Below are 23,336 nucleotides of genomic sequence, written 5' to 3' on the forward strand. Positions count from 1 at the left end.
ATTTTATTATTCATATGTCCTCAGGATATGAACTATAAAAAGCAGTGATGTGACTCTGGATATTTGTGGTACCAGAACATTTCTGCTTCACACTTCACAGGCAACACTATAGCTGTGATAAAAGTGGAATACATTATTTCACATGTATTTGGGCTCTGTGGAAAAGGCATAAGGAGGTGTGACAAGGACAATGAGTTTTCAAACATGGCAATACTCTATGTTTTCTTGTAAAAGGACATTGAGAAGTTCACTGCATGAAGGGAGAGCATCCATAACATACTGGTTGTTTCTCAATCAACCAGAAAATATTTCTCTGTTAAAATCAAAACAAATATTAACAAAAATCACCACTTAATTCCCTTCTAGAAAAACTGCTGGGTAAAAATGTTGATTATCCTAGCTACCAACTTCTTGTTTTCTTCATAGTGGCAATTTTATTATTTATTTTGCATGGGCTGTCAGATGAATTCTATCATTTTATGTACAAAGTAGCATTCTAATTAATGAGACCATGGAAAAATGTCACTGCATCCTTCTAGAAAACTTGCTGTTTTCTTCACTCATAGGGGCCGACATTTATGTTACAAGTAAGAGAATAAGTGCAGTATAAAATTCACATGAAACTGCAAATTTCTCCCAAGCAAACCAAAATAAGAATTAAAGGGCTCTGTAATATAATGGTAAAATGCATAACAAGCACCAACTGCTGGTAAGGGAACAAATACTGACTTAAAATAATACATGTAAACTGTAACAGTGGACTGAATTTGACTGGGGGAATTATTTTGTCCTGACTTTCTCTTCCTCTACAATCAGTATCAACAGCACAGGATACTTTGAATTTTCTGAAGCAGCTGAGCGGATGGGCTAACATATGAATGTTAAGCTACTCTTTAAATGGAACTTTTTGTCCTGCCTCCTTGCATAATCAAAACTATCCATAAATCAATAAGATTTAATGTCAGGAAGAACCATCGGCTCTTCATATCTAATTACCTGTATCATGCCAGCCCATACATCCACTCCGGATCCCACTGTGCTGTATCCAGTGGCTTGCATTTTGAACAAAACTGTTCTGGAACATCTGCAGCCAATTTTGATTAGGCAGCATCAAAAGTCTTAAAGCTCATTTGTCCCAGTGGTTAATCACTGTCACAAGTAAAAATGTTTGTCTTTTTTCTAATTGGAATTTGTTGGCTTACCAGCAATTGGTGCTTGTTATGCATTTAACCGTTAGGATACAGAGCCCTGCAGTTCCTACTGCTTTCGTTTACTTGAAAGAAATGAAACATTTTTGATTAATCAAGCTGTATCTCTTTTGGCAAACCAGATAAATTAAGATGGTTTAGATTCCTGCTATAAGGCATTTTTTCAGCCCTCAAACAATTTAGAGTCTCATCCCTATCTCTTTTCAATACTTTAACTTTCTTTTTAAAATGTTGACAACAGAACTGAAGAAAGAATAGCAAAATTAATACTAATAATCCTTAGATTGAAGTAAAATTCCCCCACTCTCAAGGATGACATTAGCTTTTTGTATTTTGGGTGGGGGGTTTTTTTGATGCAGTTTCTCTATAACCATATAGTATATTTAGGACTTCTGTTAGGGACAAAATTCTCCTGTGTAAGTTTGAACATGTGCTTTGCTCCTGTATTTATGGTTAACATCTGACTGTATTAGCATGCATTTTCTTAGACTGGCCCTAGCTTACTAAGAGATCTGCATCTTCCCTTTTCTCCGCATTAATTGCCATTTCACAAATCTGCATATCTTGTCAGCAGTTATGCTTTTTATATCATTGATTAAGACAGTGTGGCATTAGACCACTTGTCAAGCTCTGTGCAATGCAGTAGACATAATCTTATTTGATGGTCACTTTCTATTTGCTGAGGTCAGTGTGATGAGTTTTAATTTACGAGACATCTGTTTTCCTGACATTGCACAGTGCTTTTTTAATAAAAATATGCTGTAATAGTAATTCAGTGCCTCACAGAAACCCAAGATATTTCATCTGCACTGTTATCTGCAGCTACCAAGTTTGCACTTTCATCAGGGAATAAAATCAGGTTTCTTTGAGAAGACCCATTTTCCATAGAGTCACACTGATTGGTTTTAATTTAATTTCCATTTTTGTGAGCTGAATCCTGAATCATCATCTTATTACCTTTCTGGGGATTGCTGTCTTGGTAGCCAGAGCTGCCTGGCATAGCTCATTTGTCTTTTGCCTTTGGATTTTTGGCATATCTCGACACTGTCCATTTTTGATTGTTACATAATACACTGAAATCAATATTCATTGCCTCACTCAACTTCATAACATCAAGTTTGCACTTTATTCTCCTCATGCTGCAGACCTGGACCTTTACTACATCTTTATCCTACCCTTTTGTAAGATGCCAACAATGGGGGACACCATTATAGGCATTGGTAGGGGCATGTGTTTAACAGAATATTGGCCATCTCTTTCTAAGGTCAGTGACAAATCCAGAAGGAGCTCCTGGAAAACCTTCCTGTCATTCTCATAATTTTACCTACTGGTTGGCACTTTGTGGGAAGTAGGAGGAATTCAGGTTCTGAGTGACTGGCACTGGCACTGTGTCACTTAGTATACACAGCCTGAGCTGTCAGATGTTGGAGTCCTGGTCGAACTTGATGGTGGTTTGAGCCAGGCAGGTATTAGAGGAAGGCTAAGCCTATTTACCAGGGAATGCAGTGATCCCTGAGGACCACAACTGTAATGCCTTGAGGGGGAAGGGAATAAGAAAGGACTAAGTGATACCCTGCTTGCCAGGGCTGCTGTGTAGTTCATTCCCCCTTCTCGAAGTCTCAAACACTTTTGTTCCAGCAAAGCAACCACCCCAGCTCAGAATTTTGCTTCATATAGCTGTAGAGTTTTTAATCTGATCCTGAATATGAGTTTATCCTTCCAAGGAAATATGTCCTGGCAAATAAGGACATCCTCTGAGAGAATGCTGTCAGCCCACTGCTTTAATCCATTCTGAACAGTTCAGTAGGAGTGAATTTTAACTTCCCAGTCTCTCAAATCATCCTACCAGTTTTAGCAATGCTAATAAAATAACATTCCTTTATAGTACTGTCAATATACACTTTCACATATTTGCTGCCCAGGCAAGAGACTGAGATTTATACATGTGGAGCTTGCAGTCAGAGAAATACATTCTCGCTAGGAGGATCACCATCTTTCAATACCCAGCACAATGATCTACATGCCAAATTTCCATTTGCTAAAGCCTCTCCACAGCACCATGTGGGTTAGAAAGGCTTATATAAATAAGCATGAAAGGTTTTCTCACTTCCTGACAATTAATTACAAATTTATCTTTTATATTTTACTCCACAGAGAAGGAGACATTCAGTGTTCAATGGAGCCTGGCCAGACATTTTAAGAAAGTATTTATGAACACTTATTCAGATTTCAAATAGCTGTCACTTCAGCAATATTCATGCCTGGTTCTTATTGCTCTTTGCCAGGATGAGTTTTGTTTGAAATGTTTGGGAAATTACAAGCTTGTATAAATCCATCTGTATCCACAGATGAATAAGGATGAAAGTTGCTGGTCAAAAAAATGCAAATTTTGACTGAATTTAAGAAAATGCTCCTCAAATGATTTCCAAAGAGAAACAAGAGTTAAATTCACTAGGGAATTTGCATGGGAAGAAGTGAACTAGATTCAGCCTTCTTCTAGTTGGAAGGAAAGAATTATGTGTATGAATATCCTTTAATATCTATGCAAATCCAACAAACACAGTTTGACTTCACACAATTTTACACTACTTTCAATTAACTATGAGATTCTTCTAGCTGTGGGATCCACAAGCCCTGTGAATTTTTAATGCTTTCTGAGGAATGTCAGCTCCATAACCAGAAAAGATAACATCTGATGGCCATGCTGAGCCACATCCAAATCCTCAACAGAGGACCACCAACTTCAGTGAGCATTGGATCAATATGCTTACAGCTACAGTTGCTCTCTGCACCAGTGTGGGACATGACCTTCTTTTCTTTGCCTACCAGAACTGCCAAATGCCTATCCTTACCACAGTCCTACCAAATTTCAAAGGGACTTAAAAGTCATTGCTGGCTGTTAATATAATTCAAACATACTTTAACAAATTCATTTGTTCACAAATATTCAAGAGAGAATACAAATGGAAATCATTCAAATGGAGAACCATGGCATTGTAAACAAACAATATGACTTTTCAGTAAAATATCTGTCACACTGGTAGACACAAGCCATCTAGGCAGCGGCATGTCACGAGAGAAAAGGACAGCTTGTGATGCACGATGCTTTTCATTAAAAAGCACCCCATGTGTCACAAAACTCTATTAACACACCCTGGCTCTGTGTGTAGTACTGCCAGACTGTCGGTTAGATAATGGAAAATGAAGGCAAATCTCACATACTGTGTATTGATTTCTTTTCCATGTGTGTTACTCATCTGCTCATTGAACTCACAAAAGAAGTAGCAACTCTGGATCTAATCTTGATCTACAACTCGTAACCTAGTCTTGTATACTACAAGGCCTTAGTAAGACCTAACTATGCAAAACATAGTCTGTAAATGTACCTGTACTTTAGTCATATTTGGACAGAAAAAAAAAAAAAAGCTGCATGTTAAATTAAAAAAAAAAAAAAATCAGTAATATTTAATTTAAAACAAAATAAATTATATAACTATGAGAAAGCTAAGTTCAAGGACATTGAAAGGAACAGCCAAAAAAGTGAAATGCTAACAAATTACATGAAGACTACTCAGAAATATATGAGATGCTGAAAGCCAAAGCTCCAAAAGGATGAAAAAAGCCAGCATGATAAAGCAGAAAAGTAAATTTCCTAAAGCTATTAAAATGAAACAAATAAAATAAATAAAGTAAAATAAATAAAATAAAAATAAAGCAAATACGTGAAAAAGTCTAAATTGTGTCCTAATGAGGGAAAGAGAACAGAGTATACGTTGACAAATGAAATACAAAACCACAATAAAACAAGATGAAACAATTTTGAGACATAAAGGCATAGAATCTAATAGCCCACCAGTCTTCAAATATTCCAGAAATGGGAAACTTGCCTGATATTCAGTGATAACCAGTTATATAAAAAGAGCACTCAGGGAAGACAAAACCATAACAGAAAAGTCAAATTAACTCTTTCAGTCTGCACTGGCTGTGAAGGTGGATAGAATGGTTCTCATACAAAGGTCATTCCTTATGTAGGATAAGATGGAACTGCTGTCCCAGGGTGTTGATAGAATGTATTTTAGAACAAATCTGTAAGATGGACTTTAACAAATTGCCAACACCAGCTAATTTTCTCTTATGGTCTGTTACTACCAGTTAAACTGGCCTTAGGACCAAAACAGACAGAAGCAGTAAAGTCAGGAAAAAGAAAGTAATTTTATATTTTCACATACTAGTTCTCATTTTTTAACAGAACTTAGAGACAGTACAGAGGCATAGAGGGTAATCTAGTGAACAAAAGACACGGTATTTTTGCAAACTTCAGATATTTCTGCACAAAGCCAATTGCTAGGAACCATAATAAAACCAGTATTAATGCACAAATAAACAAATATGCCATATTAGGGAAGAATGAACATAGCGTTTGCAGAGAAAATATATACCTCAGAAGTTTATTAGACATCTTTGTTGAAGCAGGTAACCATACGAATGATAAAATCATTATAGAGTACTTGGAATTTAAGAAAGCTTTTGATAAGGTCTCTTATTAAAGGCTGTGACAGAAATAACAGATAATAGGGGATAAAACAGAAGGTCATGGACTTATAATTCACTTACAGATAGGAAACAAAGTGCAGTAAATAAATTTGGTATTAAAAAATGAAGAGTAATGCACGTGAGGAAAACCCCATGTGTAACAGCCTCTGAAGTAAGCTTTGCCATTTAGGAAAAAGGTTTTGTGGTAATTTTAAAGTATTTTCTGATAGTATTCATTCAGTTCATGGTGGCAGCTAAAAGCTAAAAGACTACTGGAAGTTTATTGGGAAAGGTCTGAGAGTAATACTGAAATTGTTACTTCACAAGTGAGTTTAACCATGGTGTACCCCCACTCTGAATATCTAATATAGCTTTGTTTCCCCACATTTCATATTGGAATTAGAAGCACAAATTAATAATCAGGATTAACAAATGATGAGAAGCTTTGTATGAATGTATGAAGGTAATGAAGTCATCAAGGAATAGTTTTAAGCAAATAATAGGAAACACTTGTTCACACAACATACAATTCAGTTATAGAATTCATTGCTATGATACTATGGAGACTGAAGTATAAATAGGTACAAAAAGAGGTTAGACAAATTCATAAATGAAAGGTTCATTGGCAGCTGGTAGCCTCAGTTGCTAAGTACTGGAGCTGCGAAGGTATGCTCTGCACATGCCCTTCTCTTGCTTCTTTTAATATTCAACCTACTGTAGGAGGACTAGTACAGCAGTTTTGATATTTCTTTAGTTTTGAACAACAGGCAGCAACAGCTACAATGGCTTCAAAGATCGCAAGACTCCTGCCACCTCTCTCAACAGCCAGCTCTGTGCTGCATTGATAGGCAAACCAGATCTAGAAATTGTCCTTTAAGCCATACATCAATCGTAGTAGTAGTAGTAATAATAATAATAACAACAATAAAAAAATTACTGCTTGGGAAAAGCTCCAGTCTGAAAAACCAGCCAGCAAAACCTAGCTGGTTAACCACTGCATGACATTCATTTGTTGCACACCTCTCTACCTTCCTATAGTGACATCCCTTAAGTATCTGTTAGATACCCATAGGTGACAGGGATGGTTTCTTTAGGTGAAACACTATTGGAGTTCACGTCCAGTCAGTTTCTGGCCCTCCCATTCAGACTGCCAGCACAGGTGTTAATTACTGCCATCTGGGACAGTGGTTCATGCTGTGAACACCTGCCTCCCAGAAAATATACTGAAACCCCACTTTGTTTCGCGTGGGTCAGTGAGCACTAGTTAGTAATGACCTTGATTGGTATTTTTCTGGGTTGCGTGTGGCAGGGGCAATGCTTCTGGTCTCCCACTATAGTTACCAGCTCACTGATGCATCAGACCCCCTGAAGGATCTTTCTCAATGGGTAACACTACTTCTAGTTATATGATTTCACTTCACAGAGCTTTTGGTTTTCTGTCTGCAAAATCTAAGCACAAGTACCTTCATATTATGAACCATATGCTCGAAGGAATATTTTAGAGGCATTTTCACAAAGCTTTTTGAGAAAGCCAAGATCATTTAACATTTTTAAAACAGTCTTCAGTGAGACAAGAATCCTGCAGGAGTTTACAAGGATTGTGGGACGCAAAAATCTGAACACAAGGGCATAATGCAGAAAAAAAATAGAAGTAAAGCACAAATGAACTCATGGTGCTGACTGATAAATATGAACTCTAGCAATATTGCTGAGAAGGCAGGCACAGAAGTTCGATGAGTCCTTTGAGCTGATTTAACTCATGCAGCTGTCACTTGTGCAGTTGAAAAGCTATATTATTTTTAAGTTAGGAGTACTGCAAAGCAATATATTTTCAGGAAGGAATTTCTCCTGGCCTCTCTGGTATTTGTCACCCATAGGAGTTTTGTCAACATCAATAGATCTAAATGATTCTCCCGGCACTTTCTAATAAATGCAATTAATGCATCCAATGAAGGGAATATTCTAGTCCCTACCTGTTTTCAAATTAATTTCTGTCCTCCTTGGGACATATCTCTCTCCCTTTTTTTCCCTACCACAAGGGATGGAAAAAAGACCATTAGTGAAGCTAGTTAAATAGAGGAAAAAGTAGATCGGAATACGCATTTGTGAACATATATCTCAGGCACAGTTCACAACACTTAATGAGGTTAACCTTTAAAAGAATTTATGTAACTGTTGGTACCTATAGAAATATTTGTAACCCCTGAAATGTCAAACATATGAACTGGTCTTGCTGCTCCCTGTTGCCTGACCTTAATTTTATCAGAAACTATCAATCATCAAATGACACTGTGGAATTAATAATATAACATTGTTAGAAACAGCTGTGGGAACACCTCGTGAGAAATTAAACACAATTGTATGAAAATTATTCCTTTGAGCTATTTGATGGATATTGCCCCATTTATCTTTGAACAGCAGTATTATCTTCTATAAAGCTATTTTAGTGAGTTCTACTGAAAGAATTTATTTCCTATGAAATCTGCAATAAAGTGCAAGATCCACTCACTTCCATCCTCTTTCCAACATATATAACCATGCTTATGAGTTTTCTGTATGTTACTACAGTGGAGAGTGCGCAGCAGTCAGGTTATCAAAAATTATTGTGAAGATAATCTACCTACTATCTACTTTGATCTGGAAGTCTTTACAGCTGTGCCATCTGTTTCATCATAGTTAATTTTAAGGCTTGTACTCAAGAATAAGAAACAGCCTGGCAATACAAATCTGACAAAACTGATCAAGAACAGAAACATCTCAGTGCTCTCTAAAATTAATCCATAAAGAATCAAAATTTGGTGCAATTAACTTAATCATTCCATTTCCAAAGTTGCTTCTACAAAGTCTGCATGTCAATTGTTGGGATGGAAATCTGTTTATAAAGGGGTATGTGTACACTAACGCATAAGAATGGTCCATAAATTGCAACCAGTACTCAAATGGATCTATTCTGCACATTCAGATTTTGTTTTCACAGAATCAAAGTCTCACATACATTTTATAAGATTAACACATACGCAACAATTTTAATTAAAAGCCAGGCACAAGCATTAAGTATTTATATTTTCTTATTCAGAATTTATATATTTGGAAGATGAACTGATAAAAAGGCTTCCTACACCATCATCCCTCCTGCTTCATGTGTAGCAGGAATGGCTGAAAGAGAGGGATTTGCAAACTCGGTGCTGATCACTAGCCAGGGTGTCAGTGTCTTGTGGGTTTTGGAAGTTGGTGTAACCTATAGCAATCCCACAACCACTCTGCATTTTCTGGAGACAACCTGATTACCTTCTGTGCCCTCAGCATCAAAACAGCAGAGGTGATGTCTGCCACCTCTTGCCTTGTCCTGAGGCAGCTCAGGCGCTCTCCTCCAGACAAGGAGGAAAGTGTCCCCTGTAATTCTTCACAGTTTTACCAAATAACCAGTGAGAATAATACCTGTCTCTGAGGTTATCTCACTGAAGACCAGACTATCTCACTTGGAAGTAACCCTTAGCAAGCATAACTCCTTCTGTCCTTATCACACTCAGAATTGTGTCCAACTTAACACATGTGCTTTTGATGGAAGCCTTGGCTCAGAGTTAAGTATTTGCTTATGTGCATTTCCAGGTAAGAATGACTTCCAAACCTAAGAGCTGATGTATACACACACCACAAACTCCAACACTGAACTACCTTTGAAGAATCCTTAAAAAAAATAATAGCCTTGGAAATGCCTTGCAGCTACTATACAGTCCCACAGCCTTCCACTGGCAGATGCAGAGATTTCTCACATCGTTTAATGACTGCTGCCCACTCTGGAAAAAAATGCATTCTTGTGATGTGCAACTATGCCTAACTGAGATACAGAATAAAACAACCAAGCATAGTAACCCGCCTTTCTTCTTTCTTTAATGAGGGGCTTTATGTATCAATTTTAATCTAAAAGGAGTAATGTGCTGTGTGGGCCTTTGACAACAGATCTTACTCGCTGAGAAGTTTCTACTCAAGTGTAATGTTTATACTTCTTAATAAAGAACTGTGCAAATACACCCAGCAGTTATGGCATACCTACATGCAACTTCATATACTAGTGTGTAGAGATTGTACATAGTCAAGTGTCATCACCATTAATTAACACCAATACTAACACATGAAGAATAAACTTCCACATCAAATGCAAAGTAGGATATTGAGGACTACTTAAGACACAATGCTACACAAGTGACTATTATCTTCATTCTCATGGCATGTGTAAGCTTCATGGTAAGAAACATGGGCACTGGACTGTGTGGTATTTATTTCTGATTTTCATTTAAAGTATCATTAAGTAGACTGGTATTGTTTGGGGCATTCAAATAACTCCAGCTAGACTATAGGAGCAGGGGAACAGTAAACAGAGGAGCTGGATGGTTCAGACTGTCTAAGAAAGGGCTCATCACCGCTAGGCTCTTTCTGTGACTCTGGCCTGGATCAGTGTAGACTGAGGAGCATACCTGCTGCACCTGAGGAGCACACTTGCTGCACAGGAGGCCAGTCAGCTCAGTAGTCTCGTTGCATCCCCTTGTGGTTGGGTGACTGCGGGAGCTGAGAATTGTCCACACCCATGAGAACGAAGGGTGGGGAGGAACTAAACACCTTTTCTACTCTCAAGAGGTGGCCAGGCTGGATCTGGAGTACTCAGAAAGTGAAACAATTAACTTCCTCACAGTGTCAACCTGTGCATTTCCTAGAAACATGCCCTTTCCTCTTAGTCCTTGCTGAAGTGATTTTCCAACCCTAGAATTCCTCCCAGAGCATTTTGCAGCCCACCATAAAGACAGAGTAAAGGCCGATGAGTAAGTGTGGAGGAGGAATGTTTCTAACTACACTTTATCCCCATATTTCCAAACATAGCATGGATGGAGCAGCTCCTGCTCATGCAGACTTATTATTCATAGTGGTTTTGTGTTGTCTCTGAAGAATGATCCCACCTTCAGCAAACGAGCAAGCAGATTTCTCACAGTGAATGCATGGGATTTGAAAAAACAGAAATGTAACAGTTTTCATAATACTAAGTTCACTTTAGACAGAAAAAATAAAAAAAATAATAAAAGGCCTTTGGAATCCACCTAATAGCAATAGGAATGGGGTTAATAACCTGTCTTTTGGGAAAGAAACACATAAGTTGAACCTTCATACATACTTCCAGTGGAATTTGTAGCTTAAATCTAACAATAAAGGCATGGCAGATACAGATTAATAATAATTTTGAAAGGCAAATATGAATCTCGAGCTGCACCATCTGCAAAATCCTTGTGTTGTTTCCTAAAAGGAGACTGTTGCCTTGTGGAGTAGAATTGATGCACTATTTTCAAACGTATCACCTCAAAGTCTATAAAAATATCTTGCAACAAGCATTTTTCCTCAGTCAGTAATGTACTCATAAAAATGGATATTTAATCAAAATTTCTCACAATCAATGCCTGGAATTACAAGTTATAATGATATTTTTTAAATTAATGAATGAATAACCTTCATAAGCTGTTGTTGTCTCTTCCAAAAGAGGTAAATCCCACTAATTTACATCTACAGAGGGAGAGAAGGAGGGCGCAGGTCCCTGTAGGCAGCTTCGCAGGCACTGAGAGTTAGCAGAGATCCCCGAAGTGCCTCAAAGGGAGAGATGGCGATTTACATCAACAAAGAATTAGCCCTTTCATGTTTGTTTTTCACCCTGGCCTTCCACAAGATCTAATCCTATCTGTCAGCAATAGAGAATCTTAATAGCTCGTGTCCAAATCTTGCTAGCAGTTCGTTTTCTCATCTGAATAGGTCATAAATGAACTGCAAATGTCAGGTCATTGCTTTCTGCTCTTACTCTTTCCCCCACACCAAATTGCAGCCCTTCTGTTTTAGGTGTCCAGTTTAATCCAATTCACCTTTGAATGTTGTATATGCAACTCTTTCTGGAGATTCTTTTATTTATTCATCAATATGTATGTTCTTCACTCTTTTTACTTAGTCATCTGTGTGAGAATGAAAGGTGTGGAGTCAGCTCAGGAACCAGAGGGAATCATAAATCAAATCCATACAAGAGACGCAGTCAGATGAACAGAACAGCTGCAAAACTATAGCAATAGTGTGGTCAGGTTTGCAACTTTGTACTCAAAAATCTCATTTTGAGGATCATAACTGGACCATAGGAATGTCACAGTAATACATCGCCAGACTTCGCCTCCTAACAAATGAAATTACTTCTGTCATTTACGCTGGTCTATCTAGCCTGGCTATAAACCAGCATCTCCTTTTTAAAAATACCCTTACTAGTGATACTCTTGATATTTAAACTCGATAAAACCTGTTGACTATGAACAGAGCGTACAGAGCAGTATTTTTCACTGTTGCTCAAGCTGCATAACAACATGCTTGCCCGGACCCGCTGCCAAACTGGCCACTGCCTTTTCCTCCCTGCGGGACCTGGCTTCGCAGGGGCTACCTGGACTGCAGGGGGATTCTCCGGTTTCTTTCGCTGTGCTCGCAGTCCCAGAACGCCGGTTCACACGCCGCCCAGCCCGCAGCTAATCCAGGGTCCCTGCCGAACCCTAATTCCGCTTTGCCCAACTTCCCGGGGCGGCCGCGGCTCAGCCGAGCCGTTGTCAGCTCCCATGCCTTAGTTTTTATTGAGACGAACCGCTCATATGCACGAACCGCTCCGTGTCTGAATGAGGACGGGGGACGAGATCCCCTGCAGACGCCTGATTTCTTGCGGGCTTTCCTGCGCTGTTGACCCACTACCACAGCTGCCCGCAGCCGCGGTGCCCGAAGCCGGGGGACTCCTCCGCGAGGAGGGAAAGTGTGTCCGTCCGTCCGCCCCGTCCGCCCAGCACTTCGCCCCTTTCACCTTACGGCCCCCCCAGGAGGCAGCACCCGGCGCTCCCCCAGTCTCCCGGCGGTGACCCAGCACCGGCGCGTCCCCTCGAGCCCCCGCGGAGGGCGCAGCTCCCCGGGTCCGGCCAGGGCTGGGCTCCCGGGGGAAAGCGACGGGCTGCCCCGTACCTACCTTCCGTATGGACGGCGGAGACGTAGGTCCAGTTGTAACGCTTGACGATGTCGAGCATGGCCCTGGCTTGCAGCGTATCGGAGGGGACCACCCTGAGGAAGTATTTGTACAGCGTTTTGTCGCTCAGGTCGATGCTGGTGGCGGAGTAAGCGATCTGGGGGATGTCGAAGAGCTGGAGCAGGTTTTGAACTTGGATAGCGACCGAGCTGGAGCCGGGGCCGATGACCCCCGCGATGGGCTTTTTCACCCTGCCCTGGAGCTGGGGCTGCGAGTCGGAAACGCAGCGGGTGCCTCCGTCCCGGTCGTCCCTGATGGAGATGAGGGAGTCCCGTATGAACTCGATGCTTTGCTCCAGGGCCACCGAGGAGTGCCAGCAGGAGTCTCGGATCTCGCTGCCCAGGGTGATGTTAGGCAGCAGGACGGGGTCGGCGTTAATTTTATCCAAAGTGTGAAACATGGCTTCGACTCTCTGGATGCCGTACTGCTCCCGGATTTCTCCGCACTTCCTCTCGGGTACTTTCTCAGCCGGCGGCTGGTGATGGACGGAGAAGAGGGCCCCGATGATGACATCCCCGTCCATCCGAGCTACTGACCGCTGCGAGGAGGCTGCAGAGAGAAGCACCTTCCGCCCGACGCTCCTGGGCAGCACGTCCATCTCCAGGAACAGAGCAGGGAAAAAGACCAGCAGCACGCCAATCATGGTGTTGCACGATGTCATCCAAACCCAGGTTGTGAATTTCACGGGCTCCTCTTGCCTGCACATGCTTTAAGGACATGTAGGAAATGGCATGCGCTTCCCCCCGCCAGCGCCCAAGTTGCTCCAAATACCATCACAGCGAAGTCTTACAGCATTGCTCTCGAAGGTGCCAAGGCAGCCGTCATCCTACTGACTTTTAACCTGCTGGCATAGAAACGGGGGTTTAAAGCAGGCTAATTGGGAAAGCCATGTCAAACCAGAGCTCGATAAAGCAACCCCACACAGTTCGGTATGACTGCTTTCGCAAACGCCCGGGGCAATTTGAGGGGTAAGCCTCTCGAAAGGAAGTTTCAAGAGGGATTAACATATGTCTTTATTTGCCTTGACATACTCGCATATGTTAAGTGTATCTGATCCCGCTTTTCAAGCCGAGGCGGGTGTTCCCCGCACCTTCCGCCGGCACACACACACCCCCGCCCCGCCCGGGAAGGTGTGAAAGTTTCCCGAGGCAGTTCACTCATCGGACAAGCGTCCCAGCCCGGCCCCGGCGGCCCCAGCCCGGGAACTGGGGCGACAAGTGCTTCTTTTCTCACGTTCTGACTACCTGAAGGCATCTTCCTCAGCTCAGGAATTTCCTTGCTCGATAAAGAAAGGGGGTGAAAAGAGAGAGCGAGCAATCTGCCCTGCCAGCTACGAGAAATGTCATTTAAAGGTCAGCGCAGGGAGGAAAAAAGGAACCACTTTACAGTTTAGATTAACTTTTCCGCTTGTAGGGGGCAAAACTGTAATTCCGCCAGGCACACACACATGCAAGCGGGCTTAAATACATACTAGTTACTAAGGCAACGGCGGGCAGAGTCCTGATGTGCCTTACCGGCACGCCTGCCTTTTGCAGGCAGGTTCCGGGCGGTCACCGGCGACCACCCCGGTGGCTGGGCTTGGAGGCTTGAAATGCCGCCGTGGAAACGAGGTGGGTGGCGCGGCCGCCGCTGCCGCTACCACCGCGGCTGCCGCCGCCCGGGGAGCCGGGAGCGCGGCCGCGCCGGGCCGAGCCAGGTCCCTGTTGCACCGCGGCGCCGTCAGCACCCGGGACAGCGCCCGGCAGCCCGCCCCAGCCGCGCCGGTGTCTGCCCCGCTGTCCCCCTACCCCAGCACCCGCTGTCCCGCTGCCCTCCTGTCCCGCTGGCCCGGCACGCCGCTGTCTCGGTGCCCCAGGGTCCCGCTGCCCCGGCCCCGCCACCGCCGGCTCGGCCGCCCGCTAGCACCGCTGGGCGCTTCCCCCAAACTTCTGCCCTCCGCCCGGCGCTGCGGCCGCAGTCTCCCCGCATGCACACACACACTCGCATACACACACACATCGAGACATGGACACCGTCCGCGGCACGCACTGCCCCGGGCTGGCCGCCGCTCCCCCGACCCTGCGGCGGGTAGGGGGGCTGGAGCCGGGGCCGCGGCTGTGCTGCCCACCGAGCGGCGCAGAGGGCTGGAAGCGGTCACGGGGAAGGCGATGCTCCGAGGAGAGCCGCTGTCCTGGCTGCGTATGCACACACGCCCGCAGGCACAGCCGCCTGAAGTCGGCTCCCCGGGCAGCCCCGGAGCCCCTCTCCCGAGCGCCTTCTGCCTGCCCGACCGCCCCAGAGGCAGCCCCACCGCTGAGCCCCACGGCCTACTTGCAAGGTCCCCCCGGGGCAGTACCTGGCCGGGCGAGGCGGTGGCTCCGTGCCCGCCCGGAGCAGCGGGCACCGGCGGCTCTCCGGCCGCCCCGAGCTGGCGCGCTGGCGGCGGGGCGAGGGCTGTGGGCTGGGCGCTGGTGCCCTCTGTCTTCAGCACCGCTCCACCGCAAGGAAAAAAACAGGTCATCCCGGGCTCATCCATTATCTCATACGGAAGGATCAGTCATTTTCCCCCCCTCTCCTTAATTTCTTCGGCTATTGTCTTGTAAGCGAGTAAGGAAGCCTCATCCGGAGCAAGCTGCGGCTGCAGGTGAGGTGTTTCCTCTCACCTCCCGCGGCTTTTAATTCGGTATCTTCTTGCCACAATCAGCAAAAGCGAGAGCAAAAGCAAGAGATTGCTGCTGCTCAAAGGGGACCCAGAACCATGCTCGGGAGACCCCAGATAGTGAAATGTGCTGGTCTGCTACATGGGTAGGGTTTTGCTATTAAAATAAATATTTATACTGAAGGAGAGGAAAATACTGCAACAAGATAAATCACCTGTAAGGATAAAGGCATTGAGATTACAGTTTTCAGGTCAAGATGAATCTAAATGAAGCACGTGAGAGGCATGTCAGATTAAAATAATACCAGATTGAATAATCATAATTCAGACGACCTGCTTGCATCCCTAACACAGGTCTCGGGTGTTTTACTTGACTGTAGGAAAGTTAAAGTTAGATTACCTCCCCACTGGGAACTCTATAGATATTTGCCCTACTTTTGAAAGAAAGAGGCAAGGACAAACATTTAACTATTGCTCATTCAGAGAATAGTTTGCAGTGAATGCTGCCTCAGGGGTGTCTTCTCCTTCTGTCAATATTTGAGCTTGTTTTACTGTCACACAGCTAGTTATTTGCCTGCACTGTGGGTTTATCCATGAGGCATGTTCATTATGGAAAACCCGGCCTGAGGTTTGCCGGTGCCCGCTTTCCCTGCTGGTCATGTTTCCCAATGAGGGAGCTAGGGGCAGGGGGGTTGCCTGTCCTTTGTCTCTGGGTATGAGGCTCACCCAGGACACTGCAGAGCCAGCCCAGAGCAGCTCAGCCAGGACTCGGCCTGGAGGGACATCCAGATGTGCATGTAAAGGGGGAACAAATTCCCCTTCACCCACACTTTAATAATTAAACTTTAGTCTCTGCCCTTGACACAATGAACCTGCAGCATGACAGCAAACGATTCCAGTGGTAAAGTGAAAGGTTTGCTCCACTGGCTCTGGCAGGAGACGCATTTGCAAATGCTCCCATTGTTTCTTCCCAACGTTTAACACCCTGTAGCCTTCAGCCCCTGCAACCTGGCACTCACTAATACAGCAGGTCTTTCTGCTCAGGCTCATGCATGGCTGTCATGCAGAGCTGTTCTCCCTCCTGTGACAGTCTGAGCTTTGCTGAGACTGAAGAGCGGGTCACCAGGTCCTGATGCCCAGCCACAGCCTTAACTGCTGCCTCTCCAATCCCTGAAGCACCAAGTGCGAGTAGGTGGGAACTGGTAGAGGTCTAGGGCTCATAAGAAGCCACCTGGGACGTCACAAGGCTTTAGGAGAGGCTAGGAAAAGAGGGCACTGGGACTGCAGGGGCTTCGATCTTCCCCAGTTCAGGGGGAAGAAGGCAGTGGGATGGCTCTGGCCTATCTCCTATACATCCCAATCCTGCCCCAGCCCACAGATCCAATACTTCTGCCCTCAGGAACAGCCCATGCCCTCAATCTTGCTTCCTTCTCAAATTTCTTAACTTACAGTACTTTATCACCTGGTAGCCCCATCCTTGGGGCACTACACAGGACTGCATTTTTTTGCAGAGATATGAGTTGCCATCAGACAAGTAGAGGATCAGGGTGAGAACAGAGCAGGATGGTGCTGACTTGTAAGCAATGTTTGCTTTCCATGGGAAATTACCTGATGTTGAATATTTTTCCTTCCTTTCCCATGTAACACAATCTAAAAATCACTTGGCAGTTGATTGAAATATTTTGATGGCATCAAAAGTGTTTTGTTCTGTTTTCCTTTTAAACATTTTATACAGTGTAGGACAGTGTATCATTATTTTTACTTCAGATTAAATCAATCAGCTTAAAATGGAAGTTCTGTTCCAGTAGTTCCTTAAAACTTGTTTTTTGTTTTGTTCTTTTTTTTCCCTACAACAGACATACTCCCATTACATATTTCTATTTCATCAAAATAACCTCTTTCAACAGAACATTTTCTACTGGAAAAGTTCTGGTCAGCTGTAATGAGAAAGACCAGTGTATTGTAGAAAACGGTTTGAAAGGAGGGTTGTTTGGGGTAGCAAAGACTGAAGCTTGGAAACTTGGTTTGCTAAGACCCCAATTTTGGTTTTCCAAACATGGCTCCTCACTCCTCTCTTTCCTACTAAGAGAGAAAAGTCAGATTGACTGTACAGTTGTGCAGACTCTCCAGCTAAATTATTGGGGAGATTTAAACCTATTCTTCTAGGATCAATGCCACTAAAATTATACAATTTTATTCTGCCTTGGAAACAAGCAGAAAGCTGATGTGTTCCTGTCTGAAGTCAGCTAAAATATATACCAGCTATTTGATAAATTGTCTATAGTCCTTTCTATTCCGCTCACCCAGAAGCTTTCCTTTGATGATTTAAAGAAGCCACCTACTATATATAAACTATAAACTATATATTTATATATATATATAAACAGTGTGCATGCCAAGCATGCATGGGTAGCCCTCTGTAGTAGATACTGAATTGTTTGTTCACAAACAAGGATTTAGAGTCATCTCATCATCTAGCAGGTTCGTTCAGTCAAAACAGGGATTTTAATCTTCCTAGTATATTCAATATATTTTCTCCTTTTCTCTTAGCAAAGCAAATGTTTCTCGTAGGTTTTAATTTAAAACATGTGCCATCTACAACATCATTTTCACCTTCTTTCTTATATTTAAGCTCTTAACTCACTCTGTTAAGAAACAAAGCAACAGCATTTTAACATTTTTGATTACTTACACTTACTGCAACTGCTAGGAAATGAACATTAGTGGATCGATGTCAGCATATATGGAGCTTCATAAAGGTCTGATTGATCAGCTGTTCCTTGTACTAGTAGATCCATCAAAATTAAATAGGATTAACTCATGAAATTTAGGATTCTGCGATAGTTAGAAACTAGCAATAGCTTCTACACAAACCTACGATTATATGGGCTTACTCTCCTCTGCTCCTTTCTGATGGGCATAGATATCCCTTGACCCCAAGGATCCCTAGAAATTTGAGAGCTTCCATTACTAGACGACAAACACCCCCTCATCCCCTTTCTCATGTCACAGTTATCTTGAGCATATTTTACAGGCTTAGGAGATTTCACAGCCTTTTGAAATAACCAGAATTCCTCTTCAGACATTTAGTCAGGAGAGAAGTGTCTTCCTGGTTATGATTTCAAATGTCTCTCAAATAAGTGTGAGATCCAAATCAATGCAAAATTCAGCATTCAGGAATGTCCTGTAAATTTTTTACACTCTAAGGATTACAGACTCCATGAAGTGATGAATAGACTCGATTTATTCAGACATTCAGCACTTTTCATCTCTGGCTAGAAGAGCTGTTAATAAGCTAAGATTAATTTTTTCTACATTTTAAAGTAAGTAACTGATTGCTTTTATAAAATTCTCAGCTGAAGTGCTTTGTGCCAATTGTTAAGGAGAGAGACTGGAAAAGCATGCTCCAGAAGAGAAAGTGCCTGGCCTCTTCTCAGGGGAACTCATCTCACGAACGATTTCTTTGCCATAAACCCATGATGTCCATGCAATAACATGTGATAGCCAAAAGTAGTTAGTTTCCCTTCATTAAAGAAAGGGCACATACCTCAGAGCGGAGATTTCCTGGGCGCCTGCTCTTGTGAAACCCAGTGAATTTTGGAGCTCTGACGGCTATCAAGATGCTCCTGAAGAGTGAACAAAAAGTAAAATGAATGTCTCCTTTGATAAACAACATGACTATGCGGTCCTGGATATATAACCATTCCTGCATTTACTTAATTTCTTAACTGCAAAAAATGCACTTAGGGTGCCCTCTAGGACAAAATGCTACAAAATATCCACATGTCCTTAGACACACCAATTGTAGCCAGCTCAATTAATTTTGATAAAACTCTCTTGCCATGAAATCCCCTGATTTCCCTGAAATCATCCCCTAAGAAACAACCTGAGTAAATAGATAAATCTGTGCTGGGTCTTGCATACCAACAAGCTTATGCTACATCAGACCAAAGAGAAAAGTGCATTTCAAAGTCAAAGGCCCACAATTTCTGAGCTTCAGACTCTCCATTTAAAATCTGCAGACTTCTAATTTAATTTGGGAATGTTGGTCTGAATCACTCTGTCTGAACTTGCCAGGCAGAGACTTAGGTAAGTGTGAAGAGAGAGACTGTATCTTGGATATATGGACTTTCATACAGGTTAACTGGATAGGTCTACTTCATTAGATTGCAACTAACAAACAGGACAAGGGATCTAACTAGAAGTCTACTGCATGGAGAAAGATTTGTTTCCCACTCTGTTTGTGGGAAATATGGCTACCTGGAATTTTTTAGTGATTTTCAAGGACAGCTCTGTGTAAAGCCATCTGCAGGAATCCAGTCTGATATCACAGAAAACTGCTAACACCTACATATGGAAAGTCCTTGCCGTGCAGATGAGGGAAAGGTGTTCCTGCTCCCTCCCACCATCTCAGCTTTCAGGCTGGAGCTGTGGGTCAGTAAGCCCTTACACTGCAAATTTCAGTTACAAAAGGGACAAGTAAATTGGGAAGATGGAAACTTTACTCCCAGACTGTACTATGAAACAACACTGCACATCTCTGCACTGCTCAGAGGGAAACTTGCAAGTACCTAGTAATTTCTGAAATTTCCCCAATGACTACAGATAGCACTGAAGAAAACAGCTCTGTATTTACTGGCTGCTTTAAAAGGAAAAAAAGGAAAAAGTCACATTGAAAATCACAAATGTCAGGGATGGGAAAGGCTAGCAGTCTTTCCAAAATGGGAATATTTTACACATGACTGAAGAATCAAAGGGGGTTTTGCAAGTATCAGTTTAGCAGTCAAACCATGTGTAACAAATACCTGACACATTTTTAAGAATCTTTCCAATGATAAAAATTAGTGGATCAAAAGTGTAACTTATGCTGAATACTCCAGAACATTACTTTTCCCATTTACAGTGTATTGCTGTTTATGTAACACTGTACGCAAGATACTTTATCAGCTTCCATAAATACCTATTTTTGAAGTCTGCAATAGCAAATACAGAATGGGAGAATGGAATACCTTAAAGATTACCAGGATTTTGTGGTGACCTTTAACTGAAATGATCTCATTTTCTACCCTGCACCTTCTTTATGCATTTACATTTGTTCAGAATGGATGGAAAGGATGCCTATAAAACCACTGCCATCAGACTGGTTGGCTTTTATTCACTTTGCTCTCACCATACCTGGGTGTAAATGAACTCAGAGGTGTCAACTAGGGGAACTTCAGGCCTATTGTTCTAGTTGCACAATCATTATTTTGATTATTTTTCTAAATGTAGGTAATGTGACAAATTAGCACAACATTGCATAGTTAATAAAATAACGGAAGTCTGTGCTGGTTTTGGCTAGGATACAGTTAATTTTCTTCATAGTAGCTAGCATAGGGCTATGTTTTGGATTTGTGCTTGAAACAGTGTTGATAATATAGCGAACTGATGACTACAGCAGCACTTACACAGAGCCAATCCCTTTTCTGCCTCTCATACCACCCCACCAGCAAGCAGGCTGTGGGTGCATAACAAGTTGGAGGGGACACAGCCAGGACAGCTGACCCCAACTGACCAAAGGGATATCCCACACTATCTGCTGTCATGCACAGTACATAAAGCTGGGGGAAGAAGGAAGGAAGGAAGGGGGAGTGTTCAGAGTGATGGTATTCATCTTCCCAAGTAACTGCTACACGTGATGGAGCCCTGCTGTCCTGGAGTTGGTTGAACACCTGCCTGCCCATTGGGAAGTAGTGAATGAATTCCTTGTTTTGCTTTGCTTGTGAGCACAGCTTTTGCTTTAGTTATCAAACTGTCTTTCTCTCAACCCACAAGTTTTCCTACTTTTACTCTTTCAATTTCTCTCTCCCACCCTACTGCGTAGGTAGTGTATGAGCAGATGTATGGGGCTTAGGTCCTGGCTGGGGCTAAACCATTACAAAGTTACATGTTTCAAAAGGGTTTAGAAGAAAAGATACATCCCAAAGAGGATCTGTGGTTTGAAATACATTGAGTTATAGAGATGTGCCTAAGTGAATTCAAAGGGGTTGAGGTGCCATGGCTTTGACCTCTTTCGGATTGCATTGGTTTTGCCTGGGTTATGTAGTGTATAAGCACTATGGAGTGAGCAAAGTGAGTGAACGAGAACATAGACAAAAGGAAACCTTGTCTAGATTCACATTATGCTGAATGAGAGATAAAGAGGTATTGGCAATGTTCTGCCTCATTTAATAGACACAGAAACCAGCTCCACACTGAAAAGGGAAAGGAAGCAGATATGTATTTTTGTAACACTGCTTATATATTTATATCTGTGCTCACACTTTTCATACTTTGGTCTGAACCTAATGGTTCAGTCAAGGAAACATGACATAAAATACTAGGTAATACTGTATTTATTTTTAATACATAGCTACTTCTTAAAGCAAAGTATACAGAACAAGAATCTGATACTCAAAAATGGCATGTGGATATGGAGTGCAAACTTCACTCCTCTATTTACAAATGGCCTAATGCATTTGTTCGAAAACTCAAGAGCACAAAAGCACCATACCTACAAAATGAGAGGCTAGTTCAAAGCATTTAAATAAGCAGTTCTTACTAGGTGTTTGCACACATTCTGACATCTGTACTATAATAAAAACAAGAATAATATTGGAGCATATATGTTTCTTTTAAGCACTTCTTTTACTTATAGTCATCATGATGAATTGCCTTGATAACAGAATTTGCACAGACTTTGTCATTTTGACTTTCTGTCCAGGCAAAGCACTTCTGGAAGCATTTCATTACTTCAGGATCTATTAGAATCATTGTTATAACTCCCTTTCCTCTCGCTTCCCTGATCATATCCTGCTGTGGTTTTGGTGATACATTAATTGCTTTTTCTCTGTGATTTCCTTCTGGTGAGGTGGCTGCACTGTCTCATTGGCCCACTGCCATTTCAGGGGTGCCAAGACCTTCATCCTCACCTGGGGTGCCTAGCTCCTCAGCCACTGCTGGTCCTTTGGGTGTTTCAAATCCTAGTTCCTCCAGAATCAGGCTTTCTTACTCTTGTCCAGCTATGCAACTCGACTTGACACTGGGTATATCACAAAAAAATAAAAAAAAAAGCCTTTATTAAGGCAGGAAAACAAACATCAATTGTAACACCACCACTGGTGGTGAAATGGCTGAGATCCAGCTGATCCAGCAGGTTGAATTCATTGCCTGTGAATGCTGGTCCTATGTTTAAATGGTCACTATGTTTAAATGCTTTCTATCTTACATTTCCACCAGCTCCTTGTCTTTTGCCACCCATTCTCTAACTAGGTAGTACTTCATTTATGTCTCCAATCCACTTATAATTAATTGCTCATGTTTGGTTCATGCATTAGATCACAGAGCTTCAAATATCATACTTGGATGCTTACACTGCTGCACATCTTCGTTATATGTTCTTACAAATTTTTTGTCTCTTGCTGAGCAAAACATAGTTATAAGACACTAACAGATCTTGATTTTCTATAAACATTGGAGTAACAACGTTCTGAAATACCAGACCCTCTCATATGCTTTGAACTGGATATTAAGAGAAAGGATGCACCTAAACCCATTAGTTTCTTTAAAAAATACTACTTACTGCCTGTAGCCATGGTGTTGAACTGAAAATTATCAAAAAGGAAGGCCAGAAGCAGTAAACAAAAGCCAAAAAGAATCTCACACAGTTAACTAAAGAACATTTTTATCTTTGTTGTAAAGATAAGGAAATAAAGCCGGTGTGTTTACTGTGCCTACTGCCTCCACAGTCCCCCCGACAAAATACCAGAAATAATCCAGTCTGCAACTGGTGGGGGGAAAAAAAGAAAAAGAAATTTGAAAAAATCTCAAAGTAAATACTTTGTTCAAGTTTTTGAAGGTCAGT

General features: G+C 42.3%; 1 protein-coding gene across 5 annotated transcripts in view; it reads right to left on the reverse strand.

Annotated features, from left to right (window-relative positions):
* Window positions 1-15,579, reverse strand: part of GRM1 (glutamate metabotropic receptor 1) — a 172,685-nt gene extending 157,106 nt beyond the window's left edge. For 3 of the 5 annotated variants that reach the window (XM_030499793.1, XM_030499796.1, XM_030499795.1), the window contains exons 1-2: window positions 15,152-15,579; window positions 12,760-13,660 (exon numbers count right to left, since the gene is read on the reverse strand). In XM_030499793.1, coding sequence (XP_030355653.1) covers window positions 12,760-13,522 — 763 coding nt within the window. In that variant the 5' untranslated portion in view covers window positions 13,523-13,660; window positions 15,152-15,579. The remainder of the gene's footprint in view (window positions 1-12,759; window positions 13,661-15,151) is intronic. The other 2 variants (XM_030499794.1, XM_030499797.1) reach the window with 1 other exon arrangement.
* Between the last annotated feature and the right edge of the window lie 7,757 nt (window positions 15,580-23,336).

Source organism: Strigops habroptila, chromosome 10 (genome assembly GCF_004027225.2).
Source record: "Strigops habroptila isolate Jane chromosome 10, bStrHab1.2.pri, whole genome shotgun sequence".
NCBI lineage: Eukaryota > Metazoa > Chordata > Aves > Psittaciformes > Psittacidae > Strigops > Strigops habroptila.